The sequence below is a fragment of the Penicillium pulvis genome (assembly GCF_028828015.1).
Source record: "Penicillium pulvis strain IBT 33274 chromosome Unknown contig_5_segment0_segment0, whole genome shotgun sequence".
Taxonomy (NCBI): Eukaryota; Fungi; Ascomycota; class Eurotiomycetes; order Eurotiales; family Aspergillaceae; genus Penicillium; species Penicillium pulvis.
Window position 1 is genome coordinate 2,709,795 of NW_026643078.1, and position 26,763 is coordinate 2,736,557.

The following is a 26,763-nucleotide window of genomic DNA, read 5'->3' on the forward strand; positions in this document are numbered from 1 at the left end:
CCGTGACGCCCAAAATGTTGGTATGAGTGTTGGGTATGATATGAGGTGGCTATATCATCCTGTTGATTTGTGCCACTCATCCATGTACCTAGTTCATATTTTATCGAGCTTTCATTTCATGTTATGGGGGTCTCAAACAATACCACCGTCGGCTGGGTCTCTGGACCCAACACACGGGGAACAATGGACATCATTTGGTCCTCTTTGTTGACAGTATTTCTTTGTACTTGGACTGCAGTCTGTCTTAACCTTCCGAATCCTAAAGACGGTCAGTTTCAAATCCTCTGTCGCCGAGCAAAGTGGATGTTTTGGGCGATTGTCTCCCCAGAGTTGGTCCTCTCGGTTGCTATTGGACAATATGCCTCAGCGCGGCGATCTGTGAAGCGTTTTCGCAAACTGGGATTGAAACAAGATAGATGGAGTCTCCGGCATGGGTTCTATGCCGACATGGGTGGGATGCTTCTCCAACCTAAAAACAGCACACCCTTTCTTGTCAACAGTCGTCAATTAGCGTATCTGGTCGAAAGGCAGTACTTGGAATGCCCGAAAATTACACAGAACGAGATATGGGATAAGTCAAAGACGGATACCCTTGCTAGACTACTTAGTTTGGGACAGGCGACTTGGCTGATGATTCAACTCTTCGGTCGCTTCATTCTTAAGCTCCCGACAACTACGCTCGAATTATCGGCGGGTGCCATTGTGATTTGCACCTTTGGAACATTTATTTGTTGGATGCAAAAACCAAGCGATGTACAAACTGGAATAGTTCTTAGCATGGAAGTTAGCACCGCCGAGATTCTCCTTCAAGCTGGTGATCTCGCAGCTACACCTTACCGCCACACACCTCTCGACTTCATCGCCAAGCAATCATTTACATTCAGTTACGACGTGATGAGTTTTTTTAATCTACGTCTCGATGACAGAGAACGACCCTTGCGACGTTTTCCAAATGACCGGTTCCCAGATATTGGGACGCTTGAAAAGTTCTCTCTGTTCTGTTTGACCTCGGCATTTGCTTCCTTCCACCTCATAGGGTGGTATTTTACTTTCCCTTCTCGGACTGAGCTGATTTTCTGGCGGGTGTCAAGCTCTATTGTAACGGGTGCAACTGTCCTATATTGGATATTCGAAACAATTGCTGCTCGTCAGCGCTTTGGCAGATGGGACAAGTATCTGGTCTGGCTGGGTCTAAAAAGCCCACCACAACAGCAAAAAATCGATGCAGAGGCCGCTCTTGCGCGACAGGACACAGTCAGTCGTCTAGACGCCTTTGAAAAGGAGCAAAGGGAGGCAAAGCCCATTCTGCGGTGGGAAGTCGCTATCATTCTACCAGTAATATTATTGTATGTCAGTGCTCGGGCATATATGATTATTGAGGTATTTGTTAGTTTACGTCGACTACCAATTGGTGCCTTCACAACCTTTGATGTGGCAAACATGCTACCTCATTGGTGAACATACATTTTTTTTGTTCATATTCATGCCTTTGATGTCTGCCTCATGGTTCAAGACTCTATCTGATGAAGACTGTCAAACCATCGAAGCCGTACAAAGAGACGATACCGAACCTACAGAGACAAGCTCGGACGAATCATTTCATTTCCAACATCGTAATCTTCATTTACCCGGCCCCGTAGAAAGAGATAAACTTCGATACTGTATCCCTTTCCTTCCCCTTGTCGACACCAGTATATTCGGAGTACATACCCATTGTATAGATATTATGATCATCAAAAAACTTTCGTCCAATCAGCTGTGTACTTATGGTTAGCCCAACAGGATTTTTCACAACCGGGATTCATCCTTTGGCGGCGGACTAAGAGCAAGTTTTCCGGTTTCAGGGAGAGACTTGTTGGCTATATCGTGGTTCTGGACGTATATCTGAATTTAATATGTGATAGCTAAATGGTTTCCCCCAAGAAGAGCACTGTTAAGTGATGCTGAGTTAGATATCGAATACCTGTTTGCTTTTTTCCAAAAGACCTTTCAACTTAGTACCTTTAATATTCTGCGTGAATCCAAGCTTAAGTAGGAACCTAACGACATATGGTACACGAAGACCGCCATTGGATCTACCGAGTGGAGCGAATTAAATGATGGCCAATCATGCTGGCAATAGATTATACTCAGCTATATGATGTACTCTAACGATTCCATTAGCACATACGACCATAGGGTGTGGAGAACAGGGCTTCCCGTCCGCTCAGCCGTACTTAAGCCACACGCCGGTCAGTTAGTAGTATGGTGGGTGACCACATGCGAATCCTGACTGTTGTATGTTTTTTTTTTTTTTTTGTTTCACTGCAACGCGTTTGTAAAGTCCTAGACTCTCGATATATTCATACGAAGAAGATGGTGCGGCGATGATAGCAACCCGAATTTCATTTCTTCTGGCATTCTAAAGGCATGGACGGGCTGCCGCATGTCGGGGCACATCATGCGCCTTAATTGAATTACAGTCACAATGCTGGACAGTGTAACGGAGTGAACAACATGAAGTAGTGGTATGGTGTCTGTATTTCACACTTGATCGATAGTCAAAAGATATTGTAAATTAAAGCAGTATCAAAGCTACTCTGAAAACCTTTCCTGGGGAGCCAGAAATCATGTTCTCCATGTAAGATCAATCAAGCGTCAAGGGTTTCCTTAGTAACTCCCCTTCGAATGTTCATCCACCTTGACTGCATCAAGCTGCTCTGGTGCTGGCCTCAGTGGCCATAGGTCACCCTCAGGTGGTGCTTTTATCATGTGCGTCACTTCTTTTGCCCTCTCGTGGCCCGTATCTGCCGCTACGCGGATAATATCTGCCGCCGCATAAGCCTTGAAACCTAATTCTGGGAAGGCCCATTTTTGGCTGCCCGTCGCGGCCGGTATCACAAAATCTATCGCGCGGGCGATGCTCCCTTCCCCTTTCGGCCCTTCAAATTTCCACAAGTCGACCCCGACCTTGCGCCCCACGTAAGCGAGACGGGTCAGTGCGAGGAGATTGAAGGTTGAGTAGTGCCAGCTGCGAGTCCTTTTCAGCTCTTCGGGCTGAGACCCATCCGGGGCAATCGTTGCAGCGAGGTGGGCACGTGCTCCAAGGACCTCTTCGTGGGCACGAGCCGTGTCGCCGACAAAGAGGGCGATAGCGGCTATCTGCATAGCGGCAAAGCTGCCATGATTGTTACCCTGCGCTCGTTCTTCTCGGCCAAATTGACTGTTGGTCAGCCATTCAAGAAAACCGATATTCCACGATCGGAACCCCTCCGCGTCAGCTTCAGACCATAATGGTTCCCGTGGGGGAAAATCATTGGGCCCGACGCTGTCAGTGGCTAGGATGGCGGCAGCATCGAGTACGCTGGTATAAGCTTGAGAGAAATCGATGATACCAATGGGCCTGCCCGTCTCGGCATATGGGATGAGCTGGGCATGGTTGAGATTAGGATTCATTCGAGTCTCGGGTGTAATAAACCAGGAGCGCATGATATTGCCTGCGTGTCGCGCATAGGCTTCATTTCCCGTGTAGTACCAGGCTAGGGCCAAAACTGTGGACGAACTGTGTACTTTTTCCCAGTAGACGCGGTCTGTATAGCCCAGGACTTCGGGATTTTTCTTCCCGTCACGATTGATGTAGGGTTTCCCGTCTGGCGAGTCCGGCGATGGCCAATAATAAGGCGCCTGGCTGGTATAGTCGTGTAGGTCACCGCTGGGCGGGAGTTTCTTCTTCATGATAACGGACCAGGGGCCTTGTGTCAGCCATTCATCGGCCTGTCTCGTGAGAACGCCCAGCGATGCCTGTAGTGCGACATCGTCGCCGTCGCGTAGTCGCTGCCGAGCTTCCTCGAGCCTGAAACCATCTAGAACTACTGTCTGGGGATATGCTGACATTTTGACTCAACTAAGCAGTCTCGTGCAATGAAAAAAAGAGCGATCTAGAAACACAGGGATGAGCGTAAAATCCAAAGCAATACCTCGTTTCTCCATTTTCCACTGTATCGTGAACCTCCGTGCCTTCGGAGCGCAGATATCCCGGATGTCCGTGAAAACCGACGACGGACCATTTCTAGCCCGATGGATCATCTAAACGACTTCGCGCAATTCCGAGCTGTTCGTTTTGATGATTAATTGAATTAACCCATAGATAAGTATTCCGCCATTCTCAACAATTCATCTCGCATGTATCCAGTACACCACGAATCACCGCGCAGCACGAATAAATAAGCTGATAAGCAAAGTCTCGATCATGCTCACCTCCCCCTCTCAACCCGTCAATAAAATTGACTTTGATGAGAAGATGGTGGTCCAACTACCCGAATGTTCCTTAGCATGGGCAGATAGTCTCCAACCTGCCGATACCAAAGTCACGGGCCCACCGCTAACAGCTTGTCCACCCGTCGTGGAGGTAGCCGAGCTTGAGGAGCTATACAGCGAGAATGTTGTCGCCAAGATTTGGAGAACTGCAGATTCATTTATCAAGGAACATGTGTGTCAGCTCTATCATACTAACGCAGTTAATTATAATAGATGGCTTACCATGGATTATCAATGCAGCCATCTTTCGATGCGTACCCAGAGCATGTTCCCGAATCAGGTCCTGGTGCCGGAACATACGAGGCAAAGCCAGCCAGATTTTGGACCTGTGGCTTTTTCCCTTCGAGCTTATACTGTATCCTTGAGCGCTACACCAAATTTCCGAATCGCACTCCCTTTTCAGCCCTGCCATCAGACAATATTAGCTCCCCGGATTCGTCCTACCACGCCCAGCTCTTGGGCCTCTGCCGCGCGTGGTCTGCACCACTGCGTGCCCAGGCGTCAAGAACCGATACTCATGACTTGGGATTCATGATGCATTCCCTGCGCATGGACTGGGAGCTCACCGGCGACCCTTCCAGCCTGAAAGCTTACATCACAGCTGCCAACAGCCTGGCAAGTCGGTTCGATGAGCGAGTCGGGGCAATTCGTAGCTGGGACCAAATCAAGAGGCTCAACTTCGAGGTACATGACAAAGAGAACAATTTCTTGATAATTGTGGATAGCATGTGCAGTATGTACCCCCTCTCGCCATTTGAGTCTTTTACCCCAACCTTCAAACCAGAGCTTGAGTATCGGCTGACAATTCATGACTCGTGCCAGACATGGACTTGCTATTCTACTCCGCCTATCACAGCCAAACCCCACGTCTCGCTGCCATCGCTAAAGAGCATGCCCAAACAGTCATGGCAACACTCATTCGCCCGGATGACTCTACTTGGCACGTAGCCAACCTCGACCAACACGCACCCCAGAAAGGTACCGTTAAGTATCGCATGACCCACCAGGGACTCGCAGATGACTCAACCTGGTCGCGTGGTCAGGCCTGGGTAGTGCTCGGGTTCGCGCAGACCTACATGTGGACTGGCGATGTTGAGTTCCTCTCCGCCTGCGTTCGCCTTACCGAACATTTTCTCGCCCGACTGCGAGACTCTCCTGCCCAGAAGTGCCCTTGGGTACCCCTGTGGGACTTTTCTGACACAAGTGGGGAGGCGGATTCCACTGGAGACAGGCTGCGGGACGTGTCGGCAGGAATGATTGCCGCCAACGGCATGCTGCTCCTGCACCAGGCGCTGCAGGTACGGAGGGATAGAGGGAATAATGTGAGGTATGACGGGAGGAGATACCTGGATACAGCACTGAACATCGCGAGCGATACTATTCAGTATGCGTTTGACAAGGGAGACAGCGCGCGACTGGATGTTGACGAGAATGGAAAGGTAAAGGTGCCGGCGGGCAGCTGGGACGCAATATTGAGACACTCGACGGCCAATAACAACCCCGATGCGGTGATGAGGTACAAAGACCACGGGCTGGTTTATGCAGACTACTACTTCCTTGAGTTTGGGAACAAATTGTTGCGCATGGGGCTTGTATGAGCTGCTTAGTCGCTAGTTAGTGAAGTGAGGAATTGCTGTCTGCGAGCCATCACCACTCCGAGCCAACATGTCTCTTGAAATTTAGCTAGGGAATTAATTGGAAGTAGTGGCAGATAGGAAAGAAGACCTAGATGTGGCTTTTAGAACGAAAGATGATCTGATATGCTTATCCCTGGTCGCATACGCTTCAATATGTATATGAAATCTGCTTCGTCATTTCACACCACTAAGCCATGGCCCATTACACTAGCTAGGCTTAACTATCCACCAGAATGTTAGATGATTTGCCGAATTTAATCCGAATCCAATCGAATCAACGTATTCTGTAATAGAATATGGACTTCGCCTACAAATATTCTTACAAATGGAATATATCGGAACGAAATTTCTTGGGTATAAGTTTGATACCTAGTAGTGCTGAAAATAGTAGTGCTGAGTAAATACTAGCATGAGGGCTCTGTGGTGGCAGTTAATTAGCTGTGTGCTGATATATTAGATCCATTCACAAGCACAGTATGCTACCCACGGCTTACAATCCTCCGAAGAAATCTGTCCCATCTAGCGTGATTACGCGATCCATTTCGAGGAACTGCTGGCCAAACAGCTCATCCTCGTCTTCGCCGCCAAAGCCACTGCTGTTGCTGTGTCTGCTCTTGTTCTCCATTCTCAAGCCCAAGAGTCCCGCCACATTTGCTGTCGAAGATGAACTCCCCCTCGGTATGTTGGAAGGCCCTGCCCTGCCCATGTTTGTACCGAAATCAAACTGCCCGTATGAACCATATCGTTGTCGCTGCCGCGGGCTCACAACATCGTAGCGAACGGGCGTGCCACGAGGATCGTACGCGATGGGCGGGTGTGAACGGCTTGGTGGCTGTGATAGAGAGCTTGTCGGATGGGCGAAAGAAGTCATGCCCGTGGCCACCGTTCCTCCTGGACCCATGCCAGACATTGGTGGAGGTATCGTGTTTTGGAGGGAAGAATCACTGTTCGCAGTAGGTTGCTGCTGCATGTCTAGAAGGCCATCCAGGCTGGCATCTGACAGCATATCGCCGACCGAGGCATGTGTATGTAAACCAGCCATGTATCGGGAGTACATCAACTGAAGCTGTGCGGCATATTTAGTCATCAGGTCTGACACACCTGGCTGCCCCATATTGTCCGCGTCGTCGCTCCTGTCACTCCCCCTCCAACGGCGCGACATTTCCCTCAGACTATCCCCGAGATTAAAGAACTCGGGGGCCAAAGGTTCATCTGTCTGCCGGGAGACGGAGAGCCAATGCACTAGCAGGATGCGAGCAGCGACGAACGCGCAAAACGCGAACTGACTGTTGACGATACCGCCCATGTAGCACAAGTATTTGTCGGCAATGGAGGCGATCTCAACCGCGGCAAGCTGGCACGTCTCAGCACTGCAGGAGCTCGGCAGCTTGACGACATCACACCAAGTTACCGGCGGGTAAGCGATGTGCTGATGTAGCAGGATCGTTGCGGCGTTGTGCGTTAGGTGTGCCAAAGTCAGGTTCGGATCCATTTTGACGATTGACACGTCGCGGGAGACGTCCGAGTCATGCCACTGATGGGGGAGAAACATTTTCCAACTAATTAAGCCTCGTGTTAATCCTTCCCACAGAGATAGAAATATGGGGCAAAGCTCACTGGACAAGTCGCAGATCCAGTTCTTTAAACCTTGTCAGCCAGTTCTTGACCTGTGCTCTGTCTCCAAAGTCGATGCTTTGTTGCAGAAAGAAGGAAGTGACCTGGCTCAGGTTTTCAGTGGCCTCGATACAATATGCAAATGCTCCTAAGTTTGAGATGTCCACCTGATCGCCTCCAACACCGTTGTCTCCATTAGGGCTGTAGTCATTGGTCTTTGAAGGTGACTCGTATAGCGTGGGAACATTGGCTATCGATTTACCGATCTTGGCCGCAGTCTTGTTCCATATACCAAAGAAGGGCGTTGAGACAGCTTCCTGGCGCGCCCATGGCGCTCCGCTGCATGGAAGTCGCCGTTGGACGTGGTCTGAGGTCAGGCTTGTGTTCCAGCTGCGCTTTGTGTTAGAAGATGACGAGTTCAGCATTTGGTCAATTGAAGTACGCACCCACAAGTGACTTGGCAGACTCTATAAATAGCTGGTCAGTCATGTATCTCCAGACAAACTTTTCTCGGGCTCATCAATACCTGTCGAGAAGGAAAACATTCCAGAACAGTCTCCTCCGTTCTTCTGACTCTGTCCAATCGTGCGGCCTTGACAGAAGTGTCAACGGACGAAGAAGTGGTTGCTCTAGCGAGGATAGGTCCGGCGATTCGACAGTCAATTGAAGATATTCGACTGTTCTCGTCAAAGAACCAATGATAGGCCACGCCTTGGAGGGATAGCCGCATCCCATCTGCAATAGAAAGAGTCAGGGCCAAATCAAAACTGGTGAAACTTCCAGGGATTGAGAAACAGTTGATGAGGCAGCTCACATAGTCAAAGGCTAGAAAGATCAGTGCCTGCATGTTCTCGACTGACACGGATTGCATAGCGTGAAGCATCACAACCTTTCTGGACAGTCTGATTTGCCTGTCGACATTAATATGACCAAGCTCAACCTTATCGACATCAAGGTACTTGATTGAGACAGCGACAAGTGAGTGAAGAAGTACCGCTAACCGATTTCTTTCGTCGGCATCCGCGAGCTTGGCCAAAAAACGTGCTTCGTGGAGGATAGGTACCCAGTGGTGTACTGTACGGAAGTGGATATCAACGATAGAATCTAACAAGTGTAGTGGAGGTGGGGGAGGTAGTCCATCATCCTCGGTCCATGAATTGGGATCCATATCATTGGTTCGGCGCCTCTTGTGGCCGTTGTTACTGGCCAGGGGCGGGGATGTCGCCGAGTCCGACACCAATAGTCCGTCATCAGAACTCAGATGCCTTTGGCGGAAAGTCTGGTGGAGCTGCTTGCTTTGACGTTGGCGCTCAACAGCTGGAGAGATGTTCTGAAGTTCGGGGTTGTCATCCAGAAAGGCCATTTGCGGTTTGCGTGCGCCAGATTCATCTAATAGAATGTCTTCCAGGACCTCTACAGAAATACTCCCAATTGTTCCTCAGTCAGGAGATTCGCAAAACCATCTCTTTACAGCTAGAGGAGCTCTTACCTAAACGCCGAGTGAGGCTGTCTATTGCACCGGTCTTCAGACCAGGTTTCTGTTTGCTCACATAGATGCACTCGCATGCTGGATTCGGACATACTAGTCAGTTTATCTCCCGACAGTACTACTTTCTGTTCTTACCTAGTCTCTGGCATTGAGAACAAGATGGACTCTGTCTCGAGCACTTGAGCTTCCTTCGCCGACAAGACTGGCAAGAAGGGAGATCGTTCCCGGCCGCGACTTCCCCCTCACCGGCGCCCGCGCTGGCCGCGTCAGGCCCGGACAAGTCCACCATTGCCCGTTCTCTCGCGATATTTAGATCCGGTCAGCTGTGGAGAAAAAGTCCGGCACGCAAGGTAGACCGGGCATCGGGAAAAGTAGTGGAGTCTGTGGGTGTGGAATGGGAGACGGGGTAGTTATTGGCCGAGGCTAAGAGGCCAAGCCGTTCCTGTCATTTCCCCGCATTTCGGATCTTGACTTTTGATTCGATAGCCGTCGATCAAATTCTGGTCTCCATGAATTTACAGGTCAAGTGGTGTATTTACGTTCTTATCACATAAAAAGGTTAAAATGTACTGATATTGCGCTAACCAATAATCTCAACTGCGAATTATCCAGCATTTAGACTTCGACTTCCGAACAAAATCAAAGTACGCATCTTGCATAAACAAGCTTCCGAGAACAACAATGCCATCCTATTTCAAAGTAATAGAGTTTCTTACTCTATCATTGTCACATGGGGCTCATGCTCCTTGTCCTCATCATGCGTAATTTTGGACTCCGAGTTCTTCGGCGGCCCGTCGAAAAGCTGACCGACCTCTTCAAGACTAAGGTTCTTGGTCTCCGGATAAAAGAAATAGACAATGGTGAAGTTGCTGACTAGCACACAGCACCAGACGATGTAATATTTCCACCCGATGGCTGCGAGGCCTACGGGGTTGGTATAACCACTGAAAATATTTGCTGCTGCATCGGCAAAGCCGTTGAGGACGAACGCTTTGGCACGAAGGTTGAATGGAGACACCTCAGCGACATACGAAGGGACCATGCAGCCGGGCATCTTGTAGAAGGCGCCGAATAAGAAGATAGCAAAGATGGTAGCGTTACCCAGGCCTCCATTGCTGTAGTCAATGCCCGCGTTGACCCCAGTGAAGACGGTGATCATCAAAAAGGCCACGAACATGCCAGTTAGGCCAATGAGGAACATTGGCCGCCGGCCCATCTTGTCGATAAGCTGTGACCATGTGTTACCCCACACGAAGCCGCTAATGGTCATGCCACCGTTGATAAGCAACTGCTTCTTAGAGCTGGTAATGCCAATTGACTCAAAGACCAGATGGATATAGTATGTGATGAGCGCATTGCCGCACCACTGAATGATGAAGCCAGATGTAACGATGATAAATAGACGGTACCGATTGGCAGACGTGCGCACCCACTCCATCCACGAGGCTAACGCCTGCTCCCGCTCCAGCTCGATAGCTGCTTCGATCTCGGCCATCTCGAACTGTAATAGCTGCGATGACTCGTCGCCCTCGGCGTGGTACTTGGTCAGAATACGATAGGCCTCTTCGCGCCGGCCCTTGTGCACTAGCCAACGCGGGCTCTCGGGGGTGAAGATCATCATCACAAGCTGGAAAATGGAGGACACAGCCTGCAGCAATGACGGCAAGCGCCAAGACCACGAGGACAGCATGAACGAGGTTCCGTAGGTGATCCAGGCGGCCATGATCTGACCAAGCGAACCGGTTGTGTTCTGAATGCCGATGACCTGGGTACGCTGGGAGGGATGCGCAAGCTCAGCGGCCAGAATGGGGCAAGCCATGTTCTGGATTGTGTTCCCAAACCCAATCAGCACACGCGATACAACAAACATGTCGTAATTAACCGAGGAGGCCTGGAGCGCCACTCCGACCAACAGGATGCACGACCCGATCATAATGGGCACTCGGCGGCCAAGACGTTGCATCAGCGGTGCTGCAATAAGGAGAGCCCCGAGTTGCCCATAGCGAGTGCCGTTGGTGATAGTACCCAGGCGTGTTCCTGTAGGATGGCCCAGCGCGTCCTGCCAGGCGTCGATAATCTGTAGGCCGCTAAGCATGGAGCCATCGTAGCCATTGGTCATGTCGCAAACGATACAACCCAGCAATAAAAGGTTGAGGGAGCGTAATCCGGGGTAATTCCACCAGAACCGCGTTCGCTGGTCTGTATGCCGCAATGTCACACCATCGACGCCGCGGACGCCAGATTTGTCGACGCGGAACATTTTTGTGATGATGTAAAGTCAATATGTGATAGAAGAATCTCTTAGAAAAACACCTTTAGCCGGCGTCTAGGCTATGTATGATGTTTGAATTTGGTCGAGAATAATGAACTACGGAATTGGACTGGGGAAATTGATCGCTCTTTATCTTGACAGGACCTGGTAGCGAGTTGAAAAGCCACCGGTATGTTCAATAGGACGCGTCTACTGCAGCGACGAGCTAATCTCGTCTGTCCGCAAAAATTACCCCACAATTAGAACTAATTGGAGCTAGTCTACTTCGCTTCCCCGGGCAAAGTCAAGTGGTCTGCGTTGCAGTGCAGCAGTTCCCCAGGCGGCGGGGTAGTGGTTGTCCCATTTCCCGGCGCGACCCAATGGCGGGATTACGGGCTATTAGCTCTCCGGGCTCCCATGAACTCCTCTGACCTATGGGCTTGAGGCTTTCAAACCTACAATAAATAAATTAGGTTGTTGATTCAGAGCAAAATGTAATCTGGGGAAATTGTGGGGAGACGCGATGTCACTATCCCTCTGGAGAAGAAATGCTCCGCTGCCCGTTCATCATTCGATCTTCCGTCACAGCTCTGGACATTGATTTTCCGGCATGACCTACTGGCTCTGTATATTTCAAACAATGAACAAAAAAAATCAGCAGGCATTACTCGAGCGAGTTATCGAATTCGCTAGACATTTGAAATGCCGCCTCTTCTCGGATTTTCTGACAATGCATTTCGTGATCGCGAAGATATTGAAACCGCGACAAAAGCTCTCGTTCGGGCACTCGAGCCTTACTTTTCACCAGGAAATGCCCGGGTCAAACTGCCTCTCTGCTCGGGTGCACATTTCGACGAAAGCGCGGCGCAACTTGAAGGATTCGCCCGACCTATCTGGGCGGTAGCCGGAGCACTCACGGAATTAGAGAACGACACCAAATCAGAACTCAAGAGGTATTCCGAACGCTTGATCGAAGGAATTACACATGGGGTTGATCCAGAACATCCCGAATATTGGGGTCCAATCGGGGATTGGGATCAACGGATGGTCGAGGCTGAGCCGATCTCATTCTCGCTGTTGATCGCCCCTGCAACTTTCTTTGACCCATTGTCGGAGCAAACTCGTTCAAATTTGAGGGAATGGCTGTCAGGGCTCAATGGCAAGGTAATGCCCGTGAACAATTGGCGCTGGTTTCGAATTTTCTCGAATCTTGTTTTGAATCGCAGGTGTGGCTTGCCAGTCGAGACGACCAAAACGTATATCGACGCGGACTTCGAAGTACTCGACAAGTTTGAAATTGGCAACGGGTGGTCGGCCGATGGAGTTTGGAAGAATGACACATTGCCAGGTCATAAAGCCTACGGTCGCCAGGCAGACTATTACTCTGGCAGCTTTGCCATTCAATTCAGTCAGCTGCTGTATTGTATTATTGCCGAGGATACTGACCCTGATCGGGTCTCACGGTATCGAAATCAAGCGAGAGAATTTGCTAGTCAGTTTTGGCGTTTCTTCGATGAGCATGGGGCTGCAATTCCATTCGGCCGGTCGTTGACTTATCGATTTGCTATGGGTGCATTCTATGCGGCTTTTGCGCTTGCAAAGTGCTATGATTCGTCGAACCGCTATACATCTGCAGGCTTTGTTAAAGGAATGCTTTTGCGGCATCTCAGGTGGTGGGCAAAGCATTCAGATCATATCTTCGCCACAGATGGAACCTTGACTATAGGGTACCTCTACCCAAATATGTTCATGTGCGAGAATTACAATTCACCACAGTCCCCTTACTGGTCCATGAAAAGCTTTGTGGTGCTTGCTTTGGGAGCTGACGATGAATTCTGGGCCGCTTCGGAGATTCCACATCCCTTATCCCTTGAATCTGTCGAGAGTTCACCGGTCCACGGGGTCGAGCTACTCCCTGCCCCCTGTCAGATTTTGTGTAATCACTTGCATGGTCAACATCATTTCATGCTCTCTAGTGGGCAATTTTGCCAATGGCCTTTGAAGGCAACGCAGGCCAAGTACAGCAAGTTTGCATATTCTTCAGCTTTTGGGTTCAGCGTTCCAACAGGAGGCCTTCTAACTCAACTGGCACCTGACAATACCCTGTCAATAAGCCGAGATGATGGAGAGTCCTGGGCTACGCGATGGGAAACAGTTGGCGATCCACGAATCAAAGTCATTTCGTTCAAAAAATCCGAGATTCAATGCTTGCAGAGCATTTGGAAACCTTGGAAAGCCAGCAAAATTGAGATCGAGTCGACGCTCATCCCTCCATGCAATGATTGGCCTGATTGGCATATCAGGTTACATCGAATTCGAAGCTCAGAGAGTCGTTCGGGTTATTCAGACACTCTAGATATTGTCGAAGGAGGCTTCGCGATACAAGCTAACGAGCCGCGAAAGATGAGTGTGTGGAGTGAAGATTGGAGAGACACATCCGAACCTGAAGCAAATATGGAAGCCAGTGGGTGCTCTCTCACTCTCAGCAGCGCAGGTGTGAGTGGCGTGAAGAGTGTCATTCCGTGTGAAGGTTCCACCGAAGGCAGAGTGTTGTTGTCTGACCCGAACACGAACTTGATCGAACCAAGAGCCGTGATACCAACCGTCCAGTACAGAGTTGAGATTCGACCAGGTCAGGAGGTGAAGATAGCTACGGCAGTGTTTGCTATTGCCAATGGGAAGAAGCATTTCTCCCGGGGGGAGCTATTTGAGAGATGGTACCATGAGCCCTGTTTAGCCGAAGATGTTTTGAGGCAATTGTAGCTTAAGTATATTCTCCGTTATACTATGAATACAACATTGTAAGGCATGGCTGTGGCCATATTGATTATTATAGAAGTGTCCAAAAGCAAGTCTTGTAACACGGGCTGAAGATATCAGTGAGAAGTATTCAGGTGCACAAAGGAAGATGTGCCCGGTTTTCCTGGAGAATGATGTGAGCACTCAGCCTTCTTCTGGCGCAAAACCTTGTCTTTGTTACTCAATTGCTACTTTAAGATCACGCTACCTAAGCATGGGGGCTACTTTGGCTCTTAACTACTCAAGATTAATATATGGTAACCATTCCATGATGATCACCTGGTTGATGGGCCCAACTCTACGTAAAGTGAGGGGAGGTTAAGGGTAAGGTATTGAATTCCCCGAATAAAAAGCAATGCAAAAGTCCGAACAGCAACACTTCGCAGATCCCTGGAACTTCTATTTAGATAAGATCCATGATTTGAAATCAATTGGACACATTTTTGGGGAGCTTTTTGTCGCGTCATTGAGAAATGCACTTTAACTTGTCTCGTCCACGTGCTGGATCGGATAGCTGTCTAAGCGCGATTTCCATCCGGTTTGCCATGCGCTCGACTTGTGCTTCCTCAGAGATTCTGGAATCAAAGCAGAAACGCAGAGAGACATTTCCGGAGGGGTCAAGTTGGCATTCGACATATAGAGGATAATCGCCAGATCGTTGACCCAACTCAACAATCGCGTCCTTTGATGCCACAAGTCCCTTGACAAATAATTCTGTGTCTGCGTCTCTATATCGGAAGTCCCCTTTCTTGATAGCTGACTGGACAACAAGCAGCACTTGGAAGTCGCAAGCCAATGCAGCATCATCACTTGCTTGGCAGATCTGCTCCAAGCCCGTGTGCTCAAAAGGAACCATAGCAGTTGCTTGTCGCTGCACCTTTTCTAGAAGTTCGGTGAAGCTTTCTTCTCGACTAAGCTGAACGCGTATTGGCACTGTACTGAACACTGGACCTGCCATCCGCTCTATGCCCGGTACTGCGACTTGTCGGCCCATTACTGTCGCCCCAAACAGCGCTTCATTTGAACCGAGTGTATTGGCGATTGCGACAGAAAGTGCCGATCGGATGATTGTTGCTGGCGTGAAATCCGTTCTGCTCCAGTCCAGATTCCGAACTACAAATTTCAATTCGTTGTTGATAAGAGACGGGGATTTGCGTAGCTTGCGCGATGGAAAGTGTGCGCACTCCAAATGGGTAAATTGAGTGCTCCAAAAAGCCATTGCTGCCTTTTGGTCACTTTCCGTGACATATTTGGTGAAAGCCAGCATATTCTCAAGAGGAGTTGGAGCGCGATCGTAGTAGATTTTCTCGGCCTCTGCCAACATGAGTCGAAGTGCCCATCCATCATACAAAGACCAGTGCATGTCCCACAAGAAAATGGCGTGAGGGTGGTCTGCTGACCTGACAATGGCAAACCTCGCTAAAGGCTTGCCGGGCCCCATCTGGCTTTTATCGGAGTGATTCTGGCAATCGCGAATAACCCCATCTGACATCCATTCGATCGCGTCTTCCAGGACCACTTGCACATAGCCCTGTACTGGGATGTTGACAATGCGTGTTCGCATAATTGGATTTCTGGACACAACTTGGTTCCATGCGTACCGAAATCGTTCAAGGTCAACATGACCGTGAATTTCCATGGCATGTCTAGTCATGAAATGCTCTTCTCCACACGCCATGCGAGAAAAAAGGCTTCTTTGAAGCGGCGTACATGGATACACATCAAGCACCTTGTTTTCTGGAATATTGCATAAAGACGCAGTTAAAGCACGAACTTGCAATTGGCTTACCACAGGAACCAACATTGAGAATGGTTTAATGGTGGCAGGCTGGTTTGAGACATGGGAGACGGCCATACGAGCCAGTTCGTGCAGAACAGGGGTTTGGAAAATGTCCGTCACTGTGAGAGAAATCTCGTGATCTCGGGCAGCGCTGACAAGCTTCATAGCTCCAATAGAGTCTCCGCCTATCCTGAAGAAATTGTCATCTGCAGTAATGCTTGTCTCGGAAATTCCGAGAACCTTGCCCCAGAGCTTTTGCATAAGTAGCTCGTTGTCTGTGGTAGGCTGTCGTCGAATTTGGTCAGCTTTCGCTCGTGACGCAAGCTCCTGCAAGGGTCTCGAAGCCCCAATAGCCTGGAGCTTCCGCCGGTCCGCCTTTCCTGTGGATGTGAGAGGAACTTCACGAATGGGTATGTAGGCTCTTGGAACCATGTAATGTGGTAGTCGGCTGCAAAGAAGCTCTTCCAGTCCACGAGTGGCATTCTGAACTGCCTCATCGTGAGCTGCCTCCGTCATTTTGGAAGCATCACTCAAAGAAATGAAGACTATCAAGACAACAGCTGAGGTTTGCTGATCTTTGATAGTCTCTGCAACAATTCGTGGCTTTCTACTGGCGTTATCGTGGCCTATACCAAGGGCTCTATGCACTTCGGTTTCTATCTCCCCAAGCTCAACACGCTGGCCCCTGATTTTGACCTGGGTGTCTTTTCGCCCGACGTAAGCAAGCGTACCGTCATCGCGATAACGAACCAAGTCACCAGTACGGTAAAGCTTGCCTCGGCGACCAGGGACTTTAGCTGTACCGCGGAGTAGCCACGCTGGGTCGTTCACAAAAGCAGCCCTTGTCCTTTCAGGATCGTCGAGGTATCCATGTCCGACCAAAGGACCCTCAATCCACAGTTCACCAATATTTCCAATTGGTACTAGTGTATCAATGTTCTCGACATCTACCACCCACGTGCTTGCACCAGCACCACGACCAATGGAAACTTCATTAGCGGGCAGTGTGTTGAGATCCTGGATTGTGACAACATTGGTCTCTGCCGGGCCATACGCGTTGATCACCTTGGTTCCTGGAGATGCCAGAGCTACGTCTCCGGGCAATACGGCTTCGCCGCTGAGATTCAGCACAGAGATTGACTGAAGCTTGCTCCAGTCAAGGTGCCGCAGCAAGGTTGGCGTGATGTGAGCATAGTTTGCGTGCAACGAGATTATGGATCCCTCAATATTATTCTTTCGATCGCTCTCCGAAGGAATGCACAAGCAACCGCCACATGTCAGCGCATGGAGGACATTACACCAGGCGATATCAAACGCATAAGACGCAAAATCGTACACTCGGGAATTAGCAGTCAGTCCAAGCAGCCCTTGCTGATACTTAACGATAGTGCTGAAGTTTTGGTGCGTGATCATGGTACCCTTGGGAGCTCCAGTACTGCCAGAGGTGAAAACCGCGAAAAGGACGTCGGACGGGTGTGGTGCGGGCAGAATGTGCTGCATCTCCGTGATAGGGCTTTCTAGCGATGATTGGTTGGGGCCAACGATAATAGTATTTTCCGCCCCAAGATGAAGTGCCAAATCAGAGTTGGTAGCTGATGCAAGCACAACTTGGTGATTAATCTGTCCCATAATAGACCGTAACCGCTCTTTGGGCTGAGTGATATCCATGGCAACCCCTGCTGCGCCGGCTTTCATCACTGCTAGCATTGCAACAGGCATCCACATAGACTTCTCGAAAAGGAGCGGCACGAACTTGCCCGGGCCCACACCCTTGTTTGAAATGTGATAAGCAAGCACTGTAGCTAAATTGTTCAGCTGCTCGTACGTCAAGTTACCATCCCAAGCGCAAATTGCTGGTGCTTCTGGGTTTGATAAAGCTTTCAATTCAATCAAATCATGCATACAGATCTGGACTGGCTCCGGAAGGGGAGTGTTCCAGGCCCAGATGGTTTCCAACTCCTGCGGACTTATCGGCATGATATCTCGGAGAGCCATTCCTCGAATATCGGGGTTGGACAGTTGACGGACAGCATATTCAAAATGATGGCCAAGACGGCGAGCACCTTCCTCACTAATCGATTCCAGACCCACCCCAATGTTGATGAATGCCTCTTTGCTATTAGTTGTGTATCTAATCTCAACACCATGTTTCCGAAGCTCCTGTTGATTGATTATAGAGAAAGAGCGAGCGGAGCTTTCGTTTTCAGCTGTGATCGTTGCTTGAAAGCTGCACGACAGGCCGGCCTCATGGCTTGCTCGGCGAATCACTGACAGACCAGTCCGGGCGAAGGGAGTAATTTCTGCGACTTTCTGCTCAACCGATTGCAAAAGAGCATTTCCGCTGCTTGTCCAGTCCAGTATTACACGGATTGGCAATTGTGGGTGAGGGTAACCTGGAATGTTACCACCAAACAGAGCTTCGACAGAGCTAGCATTCCTTGCGGCTACCATTGACCACGCCGACCAGATCTTTGTCATGGCTGTGAAATTATCGTTTGCAGTATTCAGCCCTTTGACACGGAAGCAGAAATTGTGTTCGTTTTGGCTTTGTTTAGTCTGGCCCTTAAGTGGAGGAAAATACTCCGTGTCAAAGTTTGCAAATTGGCCCTTCCAAAATGCCATGGTGGAATCCTCGGAATTTCCAATGAGATGATAAAAGAAAGCCTGACAGAGTGGTTCCTTCTCCTTTTCTCCATTTTCTTTGACTGTGGGAGTTTCCCGCGGTGACTTATTCTCGGTGGAAAGGAGAAATTCGATCGCGTGAACAAAGACCAATGCAACCTCTTCAGCCAAAGACTGACTTACGGATGACTCTCTGATCTGAATAGCGACTTTCATTCTCTCGCCATCAAGCTGGCCACTCAAAAGGAGATCATACTTTCAACAGTTAGTGGACAACAGAGATAGATGGATATAACGATACTTCACCTACCTCATGTGGATCCTGGTGATCCTGGTATTGCATCTCCATGCTTCTTTTATCTCGGGTAGTAAATCGGTCTGCCTCTCGAACAGTCAATGCGGTATTGAAAAGAGGTCTCCCACGTATTCCAATCCTATGTTGGACCTCTGCAAGGGATACATGCTGAAAACTAAGGTGCTCGATGGAGTTATAAGATGTTCTTCTGAGGACTTCAGCCGGCGACATCTGCAGATTCACTCGGCTGATGAGCATATTTGCCAGAGGACCAGCAATTTTCTCAATGCCATCTACCGGTATGTTTCGGCCAGAAGCTAGATAGCCAAAACAAACATCTTGCATACCTGTAAGGTAGAACAGAACCATTGCCCAGCAAACCTGAAGAAAGATAGGTCGAGTTATTTCTCTGCTTCTGCAGAAATCAAAAATTCTCGAGATAGATGTACTCGGGATGGCGATGTAACGAAAAGTGTCTTTTGTCGTGACTTTAGGCGGCGAATAGCTCCTTGGAACCTCACATGCTTGGACTCCCTCGAGAAAAGATGTCCAGAAGGAGACCGTTTCTTCTCTCGACTTTTCGGTTATGTGACGGACGCTTTCCTTGAACTGCGCCACCAAATGGAGAGGCACATTATCATAAGCAGAGACGATATCTTGTACCAAGATCGAGAGAGAGGCGCCATCGAGCATGGTATGATTGATATCTAATCTGCAAGCAATATCTTCGCCCGATTGACAAATTGTGAACATGTGGTGAGGTGCAGAGGGTGGAAACTTTGGGCTATCAAGGCTATAGAGGGCCTCAGTCGGACTACCGGAGGGTATTGTGATGTGCGAGGTGTTTACTTTTGGACCAGAAAGCACAATTTGAACAAAACCCGTGCTCTCGGGGTGAGTTCCAAAAATGGTCGACAGGATCGCATGCCGATGGGCCACCATCCTCCATGCTGATTCCAATCTCGAAGGTATGATATGGCCGCCTATTTTGGTGGGAACACAAGTCCAGATCCAAAAGGTTGCATATGAGCTCAGTCCTGCGTTTGCACTTAACAACATGCCTTCCTGCATTGGCAAGGCTGGGTACAAATCGGCAACATCGCTTGCATTGATTCCAAGACTTGGGAGGTGCTGATTCAAGAACACATCTAGACCTCGATCTGAGAGTTTCATCAAGGGAACATCACTTCGGGTCAAGCCGACAGGTGCGTTGATGAGGCTATCCACAGCAGTCTCCAAAGTTGGAATGAAGCTATCAAACCACCGTCTCAATCTTTCCTGATGCTTCAGTCCTTTATGGAATGTAAATGTCACAGCGAACTTTCCATCTTGGATCGCCATGTTTGCCTCGATAAGGGCTAGTCGTGTTGATGTCTGAGAAACAACTTCCAAAGAACGATTGTTCTCAAATGATTTCGCAAGGTTGAACAATCCGTCGGTACTTTCCAGCTGTTGGTATCGGCCTGCAAAGTTGACCAAGAGCTCGATATTATCGTGATCTTGGAATTCTTCCTTGCATTCTTCACTGTAAAAGCGTGATGCAAAGTAAGGCTGTCCCTTTGATGGAACTTGGCGTCTCATGTCTTTTGCAGATCGCACAGCATGAATGATGGTACTCTCAGACGTGAGATTGAGAGGAAGGGGATGCACAGTCGTGAACCATCCGACAGTTCCTGAAACATCAAGTAAGAGATTATCAGATTGTTCTCGACCATGTCCTTCCAGGAAAAGCGCGGGCACAGAGCGCTCAGGAAAGGCCTGTCGGAACGAATACCCAAATACACCAAGGATAATGTCCAACGGCTCCGTTCGTAAGGCATCATTGGATTGACCCATAAGAAGACCGGTGATATCACTATCCAGGCTGAAGGAACGATCCTCGGAATTGGTACGAGTATTTTCAGTTGGATCGAAGTCCCAGAATTCGAAGTCGGCCTTCGGAACTTGAAAAGGTAGGACCTCATCAGGACGCAATTTGCGAGCCATATCACTCTGTCCGTGGCACCATGCGCTAAATGAAGGGCTGCTTTGTGAACCAAGCTGGCCAAACTTGACATGTTCTTCGATATCGCTCCATATTATTCGCCAAGAAACAAGATCCACAACCAGATGATGCGCAGAGAGCACTAGCATTTGCTTTTCATTTTCAATATTGAAATGATCACCAGCAAAAACAGGCCCGACTGAGATGTCTAGCGTACCTTGTCGAGCTTGTGCAATTTCCAGTACATCAGACCTCCTGGTCACATTATGTTCATCGAACGCAAATTGATGATTATGATCATTCACTTCAGCGACAAACTGTGTCCAAACACCGGACCTGTCTTGATGGAAGCGAGCCCGGAGCATCCCATGGCGATTGACAACTGCCCGTAGTGCATTGTAGAGAACCGTAGCTGGAAGGTCCTGAGTCATCTCAAGAAGAAAACTTTGATTGAAATGATTGAGACCATTTGGAAAGAGATTGAGATACTTCATCTGTATCGGTGACAGAAGGAAAGGCACGCTTGTGTCCAAGTCTTGACTGGCTGAGCTGGCCGACCGGCCAGTGGTTATCAATTTTGTGCAACGCGGTGCCAGCTTTTGAATGGTTCCAGCCTGTAAAACATCACTCATGCTGACGGAAATCTGTTGTGCCCGGCATTTTGAGACAACCTGCATGGCTGTAATGGAATCGCCTCCAAGTTTCGTGAAGGCCTTGTCAATACTAACAGCCTTTGTCGGTAGCTTCAGGACGGAGACCCATACCTCCTGCAATATCTTTTCCATTTCCGTTGATGCAGCGACTGCTTCATTTTCCTCTGAAGCGGCGCGGTAATCTAGCCATGAAGCAATGCCAATCTTGCGAAGGGCGATGCGATCAATCTTACCAGTAATAGTCATTGGGATGGATGGAACCGGAATAAAAGCTGCTGGCACCATGTATACCGGCAGCTTCTGAGCCAGGATATCGCCAAGTCCTTTGCAGGCTATCCGGACTGAACAAGCGTGTTCCTCGTCTGTTTGATCCTTTGATATATTCATTTTGAGGAAAACAACGAGCACCACGGTTTCCATGTCTACTGGTTGAATGGTTTCCGCATATACTTGCAGGGGTTTTCGCTCCGAGTTTGTCGCCAGGAGTGCCTTTTGAACGTGTTCCTCCACTTCGCCTAGCTCCACCCGTTGCCCCCGAATTTTCACCTGCGTGTCTTTACGGCGAACATAAACAATGGTGCCATCCTCGTTGTATCGCACCAGGTCGCCCGTGCGGTATAGGCGTCCATGTCGGCCGCGGTGCCGGTGCCCCGGTCCCCCTTGTAAGAGCCAGATTGGATCCTCCACAAATGATGCTGCAGTTCTTTCCGGGTCATTAAGATACCCATTACCGACAAGAGGTCCTTCAAGACAGAGTTCGCCGACCATACCAACAGGTGTGAGTGACTGAAAATTCGCCGGATCCACAATCCACGTACAGACACCAACTCCTCGGCCAATGGAGATTCGTCCACTGGCGTCAATATTATGACACGTTGTCATTGGTGTGCACTCTGACGGACCATACATGATCTTTACCTGGCAATTTGTGCCAGCCAGAGAAACAACGTCCTTCGGCAAAACCTCTTCACCACCAAGAAGAAGCGAATCCAGCCGTGCAAGGGCTTGATGGTCAATATGACGTGCAATAGACGGAGTGAGGAAGGTGAGTGTAATGCGATACATTTCAAAGCACTCAAACAGTGTGTTCTGGAGTTGCTCATCCGACGGGACACAAAGAGTGGCCCCGCTCGTAATCGTATGGAGAAGATTGAACCAAGCTGCATCGAACGCATATGACGAAAAATCAAGGACACGAGAGTTACTGTTGAACCCAAATGCCTCATGCTGACAGGTTACTGCACTACTGTAGCTCTTATGAGTGATCTGCACGCCCTTGGGAGTACCAGTGCTTCCCGAGGTAAATACAATGTAAAGCACGTTCTGTGGATCCACCACTGGTAATCGCGATTGTTCTTCAGAGAAAGGCGTGTTGAGGAACTCAGTTCCAATGGACAAGACCTTACACCGACCGATGCGGTGCGCCAGATCTCTCTTTGTGATCGATGAAAGGATTAATCGCGCCTTGGTTTGGTCGACGACCGTTCGAAGTCGTTCCTCTGGTTGTTTCGGATCCAGCCCAACGGCGGCTGCCCCAGTCTTCATGACTCCAAGCATCGCAACAGACATCCAAATAGACTTCTCGAAGCATAAAGGTACCGTTGATCCGGGGCCTATACCCTGATCAAGTAGTCGATGGGCCAATCTGGTAGATTGTTCATCGAGCTGACCGTATGTCCAAGTGCCATCCCAGGCTTCAATAGCGAGCGCTTTGGGGTGCTCCAAGACTTTGAAGCGAAAAAGCTCTTGTACAGGGACGTTTTCTGCTTCGCAGACATCTGAGTTCCATATCCAGACATCTTCTAGGTCCCGATTTGTCATGATGTCAAGATCCTGGAGCTTCACAGTGTCGGATTCTGACCTGGACAATTGACGAATGATCTCTCCGAATTGGGAGATAATGCGTTGAATCCTTGACTGGGAAAAGATTTCTGAGGCAAACGTGATACAGAGACGAAGCCCCTGATCGGTGATTTGGCACTCTGTGACAAGAGAATGATTGCCCAACGTTTGCCCTGACAATTCTTTCTCAATCATAGTGGCCCCTTCAATCTGCTCTTTGGCAGATCTAAAAACAAGGAGAGAATAGAGCTCGGATGCAGCAGCTGCATCTGTACCGATTTGGCGGATCCAATGCAGGCCAGGTCCTTCATGTAACGCAATATCCTCTGCCTGGCTCTGAAGGCTCTGAAGGAAGTGACTAACACTGGAATTGAAATCTAGGACGGCCCGGACTGGCATCTTTGAAGTTATATGTGTAGTGACCGACTTGCCTCCTGGCACTACCACTTGTTGCCTATCCATATTCACACCGAACAGTGTCTCGTCAGACTCGCCAAGCCTGGCTAGCAGAATCGACCACGCTGCTCTGATGACTATCTCGGGTAAAAAATCACGATTCCACTTGATTGCTCCAAGCATCAAGTGAACGTCTTTCAGAATACCAACAGATGCTGGACTCGTAGAAACAAGGAGGCTGTTCTTTTGTATACTGGAGAGCTGTGCTTTCCAAAACTCCACTGTCGAGCTCTTTGAGGTACCAAAGGTTGACACGAAGAAATCATCGTAGAGAGACTTGGGCCTTTCTTGCGCAACAACGTTTCGCTCATTGTTAAAGCTATCAGACAGACTCTCTGGCTGAAGTGCGGTCTCTGAAGAAGTAAGATACTGAGTGACCGACGAAAGTAAGGTGCAAACTTCTTGCGCCACCTCATGACTAATAGAATACTTGTTATAGTACAGCTTGAGATCCAAGCTATCGGGGTTCAAGTAACCCTCAAGAAGCAGATCAAACTGAGTGTTCTTGTTAGTCGGGAGTCGATTTGCTGAACATTGTTGAGAGTACATACCTCATGTGGGCTGACCATATGATATTGTTCAAAAGCGAATGTTTGTCCATCACCCTCTCCAAATGGATTGGTCCTGAGCAACGATACCATGGTGTTGAAAAGTCCACCAGATACACCTAAAGCATGCTGTATTTCTGCCAAGGAGATTTGCTGGTGGTTTCTTTGCGCTTTCAACATGTCTTTTGTTGAACCAATGAGAGAACAAAGAGAAGCCTGAAGATTTATGCGACTGATCAACATGTTCGCTAATGGTCCAAAGATTCTGTTGCTTCCCTCAACTGGGATATCTCTTCCGGACGACATGTACCCGAAGCACACATCATCCATTCCAGAGTAATGGGAGAGAACCAATGCCCATGCAATATGAACAAACACTGAGCGTGTTATGCCAGCTCGCTTGCAGAATCCAGTAATATCTGCCAGTGAATCTGCCGAAAGGGCAATTGTGTGATGGATATCAACTTGCTGAACACATTCGGACAATGGATACTGTATTGGGAACTTGCACCCCTTTGTTCCAGAGAGGAAGTCAGTCCATAAGTTGAGGATCTCAGCATCTTTCCTGTTCTCAATGTACCTTACAACCTCGCGAAAGGGTGGAGGAGTTGACTGTAGTCGGCCATGGTAGACATCTACCACATCCCGTAGCAGGATGGACAGAGAATACGCATCACAGAGGGTGTGGCAAATATCCAGCCGGCAGGCAACTTCACCCGTGCTGGACTGACAGATGGTAAAAAGGTGCTTCGGCTTGTGGGCTGTGAAACCTGGTCGTTCAAGCTTACAGAGGGTTTCTTCGGGGCAAAATGAGGCTGTAACTTGAGAGACTGGGACATCCGATGTGTTCAGAACAATTTGACAGAAGTTCTTTCCATCCGGATGGGGACCGAAGACCGTTGAGAATATTTCGTGTTGGCTTGCAGCTGTCTTCCACGCGGCCTCGAGTCGGTTTGTATCAATCTTCTCCCCATTGTATGACACACATTTCCAGACCCAATATACTGCGTAGGAAGACGAACTCATGAGTATGCCTTCTTGTAGTGGAGAACAAGCGAAGACGTCTTTGATCTCATCAAGCTCGACTTCAATTTTGGGAAGCTGCTGTATGTCCCAGCCGCGATTGAGGATAACTGATGGGGTGCTAGATGCCATGAGGCTAGGTTGATCAGGCTTGTTTTTCCGCATCTTGATGATAATCTGAAGAGTAAAGAAGTACAGTATACCAAGTTCAATGAGATGTAAATCTTGAGAATTAGAAATTGAGCTTGACAAGATACCCTGATGTACACCCTTTAAATTTCCAAGGTATTTCAAGACACATTAATGATGTCAGAATAGCGGGATACGTATCTTTCCTACATAGACCTTCACATTCAGCAGCAACATCCACATGGTGGGTTTTACTTTCTGTATTCGTTTTGATGATCTAGAGTATGCACATAGTGCTTCTAGTCATCCCCAATGCGACTCAGCCAATCAGATGGGTTGTGCCAAAACTCAATAATACCAAAGTCAAGTCTGGTACTCCAGGCTTACTCTCTGCACATCCGAATATTGGCCAATGAGAAGACATGGCTATGCCAAGACTCAATAGCATGTGCAGGTTTAAGTTCCGTTAGTCTAGATCCTCTGCCCCTCGGGAGATCCCCCAGCTATCAAGCCTCTTCCCAATAGATCTTTCCAAGCTCGTGATAGTAGTATCACTCACAGCTATCTGCCCTCTCTAAAAATCATATCTTGTCAGTGCTCTCACCTGTCTTGGGCTCTTCTCCAGAGTGTTCCTTTACCGCGATTTATGTAAAACGAGAGGCCCAGGCAACCAGGCACACCTAGACATCTTTACCAATTTTTCAGACATGATGAGCCTACGATAAAAGGAAAGTGGCGGTGAAGATGATGAAGATCCACGTGGGGGAATAACAATGACTACGTCGGTCGTGATCCACACTGATCCACCGATCAATTACTGGCATAGTTCTGCGATCTTACTTGGTTTTCCTGGACGATTTATGGTTTCCTGTCGCGTTAGTCACCCCGTGCAGAATATAGATCTCATGCCTGTCTCACCTTTATGGCGTTCCCAATATTTTAGCTTTCTCGAAACTGTAAGTAATCAAGGAGAAGTTGACCAGAGTGGGTCTGTTTAGAGTTTCGATTAGGTTATAGATATGTATCTCATTCCTTACTTGAGTAAAGACAATGGAATGTATTGGATCGACGCCAACCTTGGAAGGGATCTAGTTACCAAGTAATGCTGGGATTAGCCCATCCAGAATACTCTAGAGCGCCACGCAATACAAGAAGGGGGCACTAGGAAGGTTAATTGTCAAACCAGTCATGTTGGGAAGTCTTCAAGGCAGGATATTTCATCCGAAAAAAAGTTGATATAAGCTTTTCAATCAAATGACTGAGGTCTTCAAGCACAAATGGGATATGACAAGCCAGGCAATGCACGACTCCTACTAAGAGGCAGGCCAGAGAGGAATGGAGACAT

The 26,763-nt window shown here is 48.8% G+C and overlaps 7 protein-coding genes across 7 annotated transcripts; 3 read left to right on the forward strand and 4 right to left on the reverse strand.

Annotated features, from left to right (window-relative positions):
• Positions 1-183: 183 nt before the first annotated feature.
• Positions 184-1,458, forward strand: N7503_007577 (uncharacterized protein; the record flags this gene model as incomplete). The annotated part of the gene is made up of 1 exon (XM_057067124.1): positions 184-1,458. The coding sequence occupies one exon, from the start codon at positions 184-186 to the stop codon at positions 1,456-1,458; it is 1,275 nt and encodes a 424-aa protein (XP_056920805.1).
• Positions 1,459-2,649: 1,191 nt separating this feature from the next.
• On the reverse strand, positions 2,650-3,873 carry N7503_007578 (alginate lyase family protein; the record flags this gene model as incomplete). Its single annotated transcript, XM_057067125.1, has 1 exon — positions 2,650-3,873. The coding sequence occupies one exon, from the start codon at positions 3,871-3,873 to the stop codon at positions 2,650-2,652; it is 1,224 nt and encodes a 407-aa protein (XP_056920806.1).
• A 355-nt stretch (positions 3,874-4,228) lies between these two features.
• N7503_007579 (glycoside hydrolase family 88 protein) lies at positions 4,229-5,894 on the forward strand (the record flags this gene model as incomplete). Its single annotated transcript, XM_057067126.1, has 3 exons — positions 4,229-4,468; positions 4,510-5,029; positions 5,119-5,894. 3 exons carry the CDS (start codon positions 4,229-4,231, stop codon positions 5,892-5,894), a joined length of 1,536 nt encoding a protein of 511 aa, XP_056920807.1.
• Positions 5,895-6,423: 529 nt separating this feature from the next.
• Positions 6,424-8,910, reverse strand: N7503_007580 (fungal specific transcription factor domain-containing protein; the record flags this gene model as incomplete). The annotated part of the gene is made up of 3 exons (XM_057067127.1): positions 6,424-7,492; positions 7,551-8,014; positions 8,074-8,910. The coding sequence occupies 3 exons, from the start codon at positions 8,908-8,910 to the stop codon at positions 6,424-6,426; spliced, it is 2,370 nt and encodes a 789-aa protein (XP_056920808.1).
• An 838-nt stretch (positions 8,911-9,748) lies between these two features.
• On the reverse strand, positions 9,749-11,296 carry N7503_007581 (uncharacterized protein; the record flags this gene model as incomplete). Its single annotated transcript, XM_057067128.1, has 1 exon — positions 9,749-11,296. The coding sequence occupies one exon, from the start codon at positions 11,294-11,296 to the stop codon at positions 9,749-9,751; it is 1,548 nt and encodes a 515-aa protein (XP_056920809.1).
• A 693-nt stretch (positions 11,297-11,989) lies between these two features.
• On the forward strand, positions 11,990-14,050 carry N7503_007582 (glycoside hydrolase family 154 protein; the record flags this gene model as incomplete). The annotated part of the gene is made up of 1 exon (XM_057067129.1): positions 11,990-14,050. The coding sequence occupies one exon, from the start codon at positions 11,990-11,992 to the stop codon at positions 14,048-14,050; it is 2,061 nt and encodes a 686-aa protein (XP_056920810.1).
• A 499-nt stretch (positions 14,051-14,549) lies between these two features.
• On the reverse strand, positions 14,550-25,454 carry N7503_007583 (non-ribosomal peptide synthetase; the record flags this gene model as incomplete). Its single annotated transcript, XM_057067130.1, has 3 exons — positions 14,550-18,743; positions 18,799-24,213; positions 24,270-25,454. 3 exons carry the CDS (start codon positions 25,452-25,454, stop codon positions 14,550-14,552), a joined length of 10,794 nt encoding a protein of 3,597 aa, XP_056920811.1.
• Positions 25,455-26,763: the final 1,309 nt, after the last annotated feature.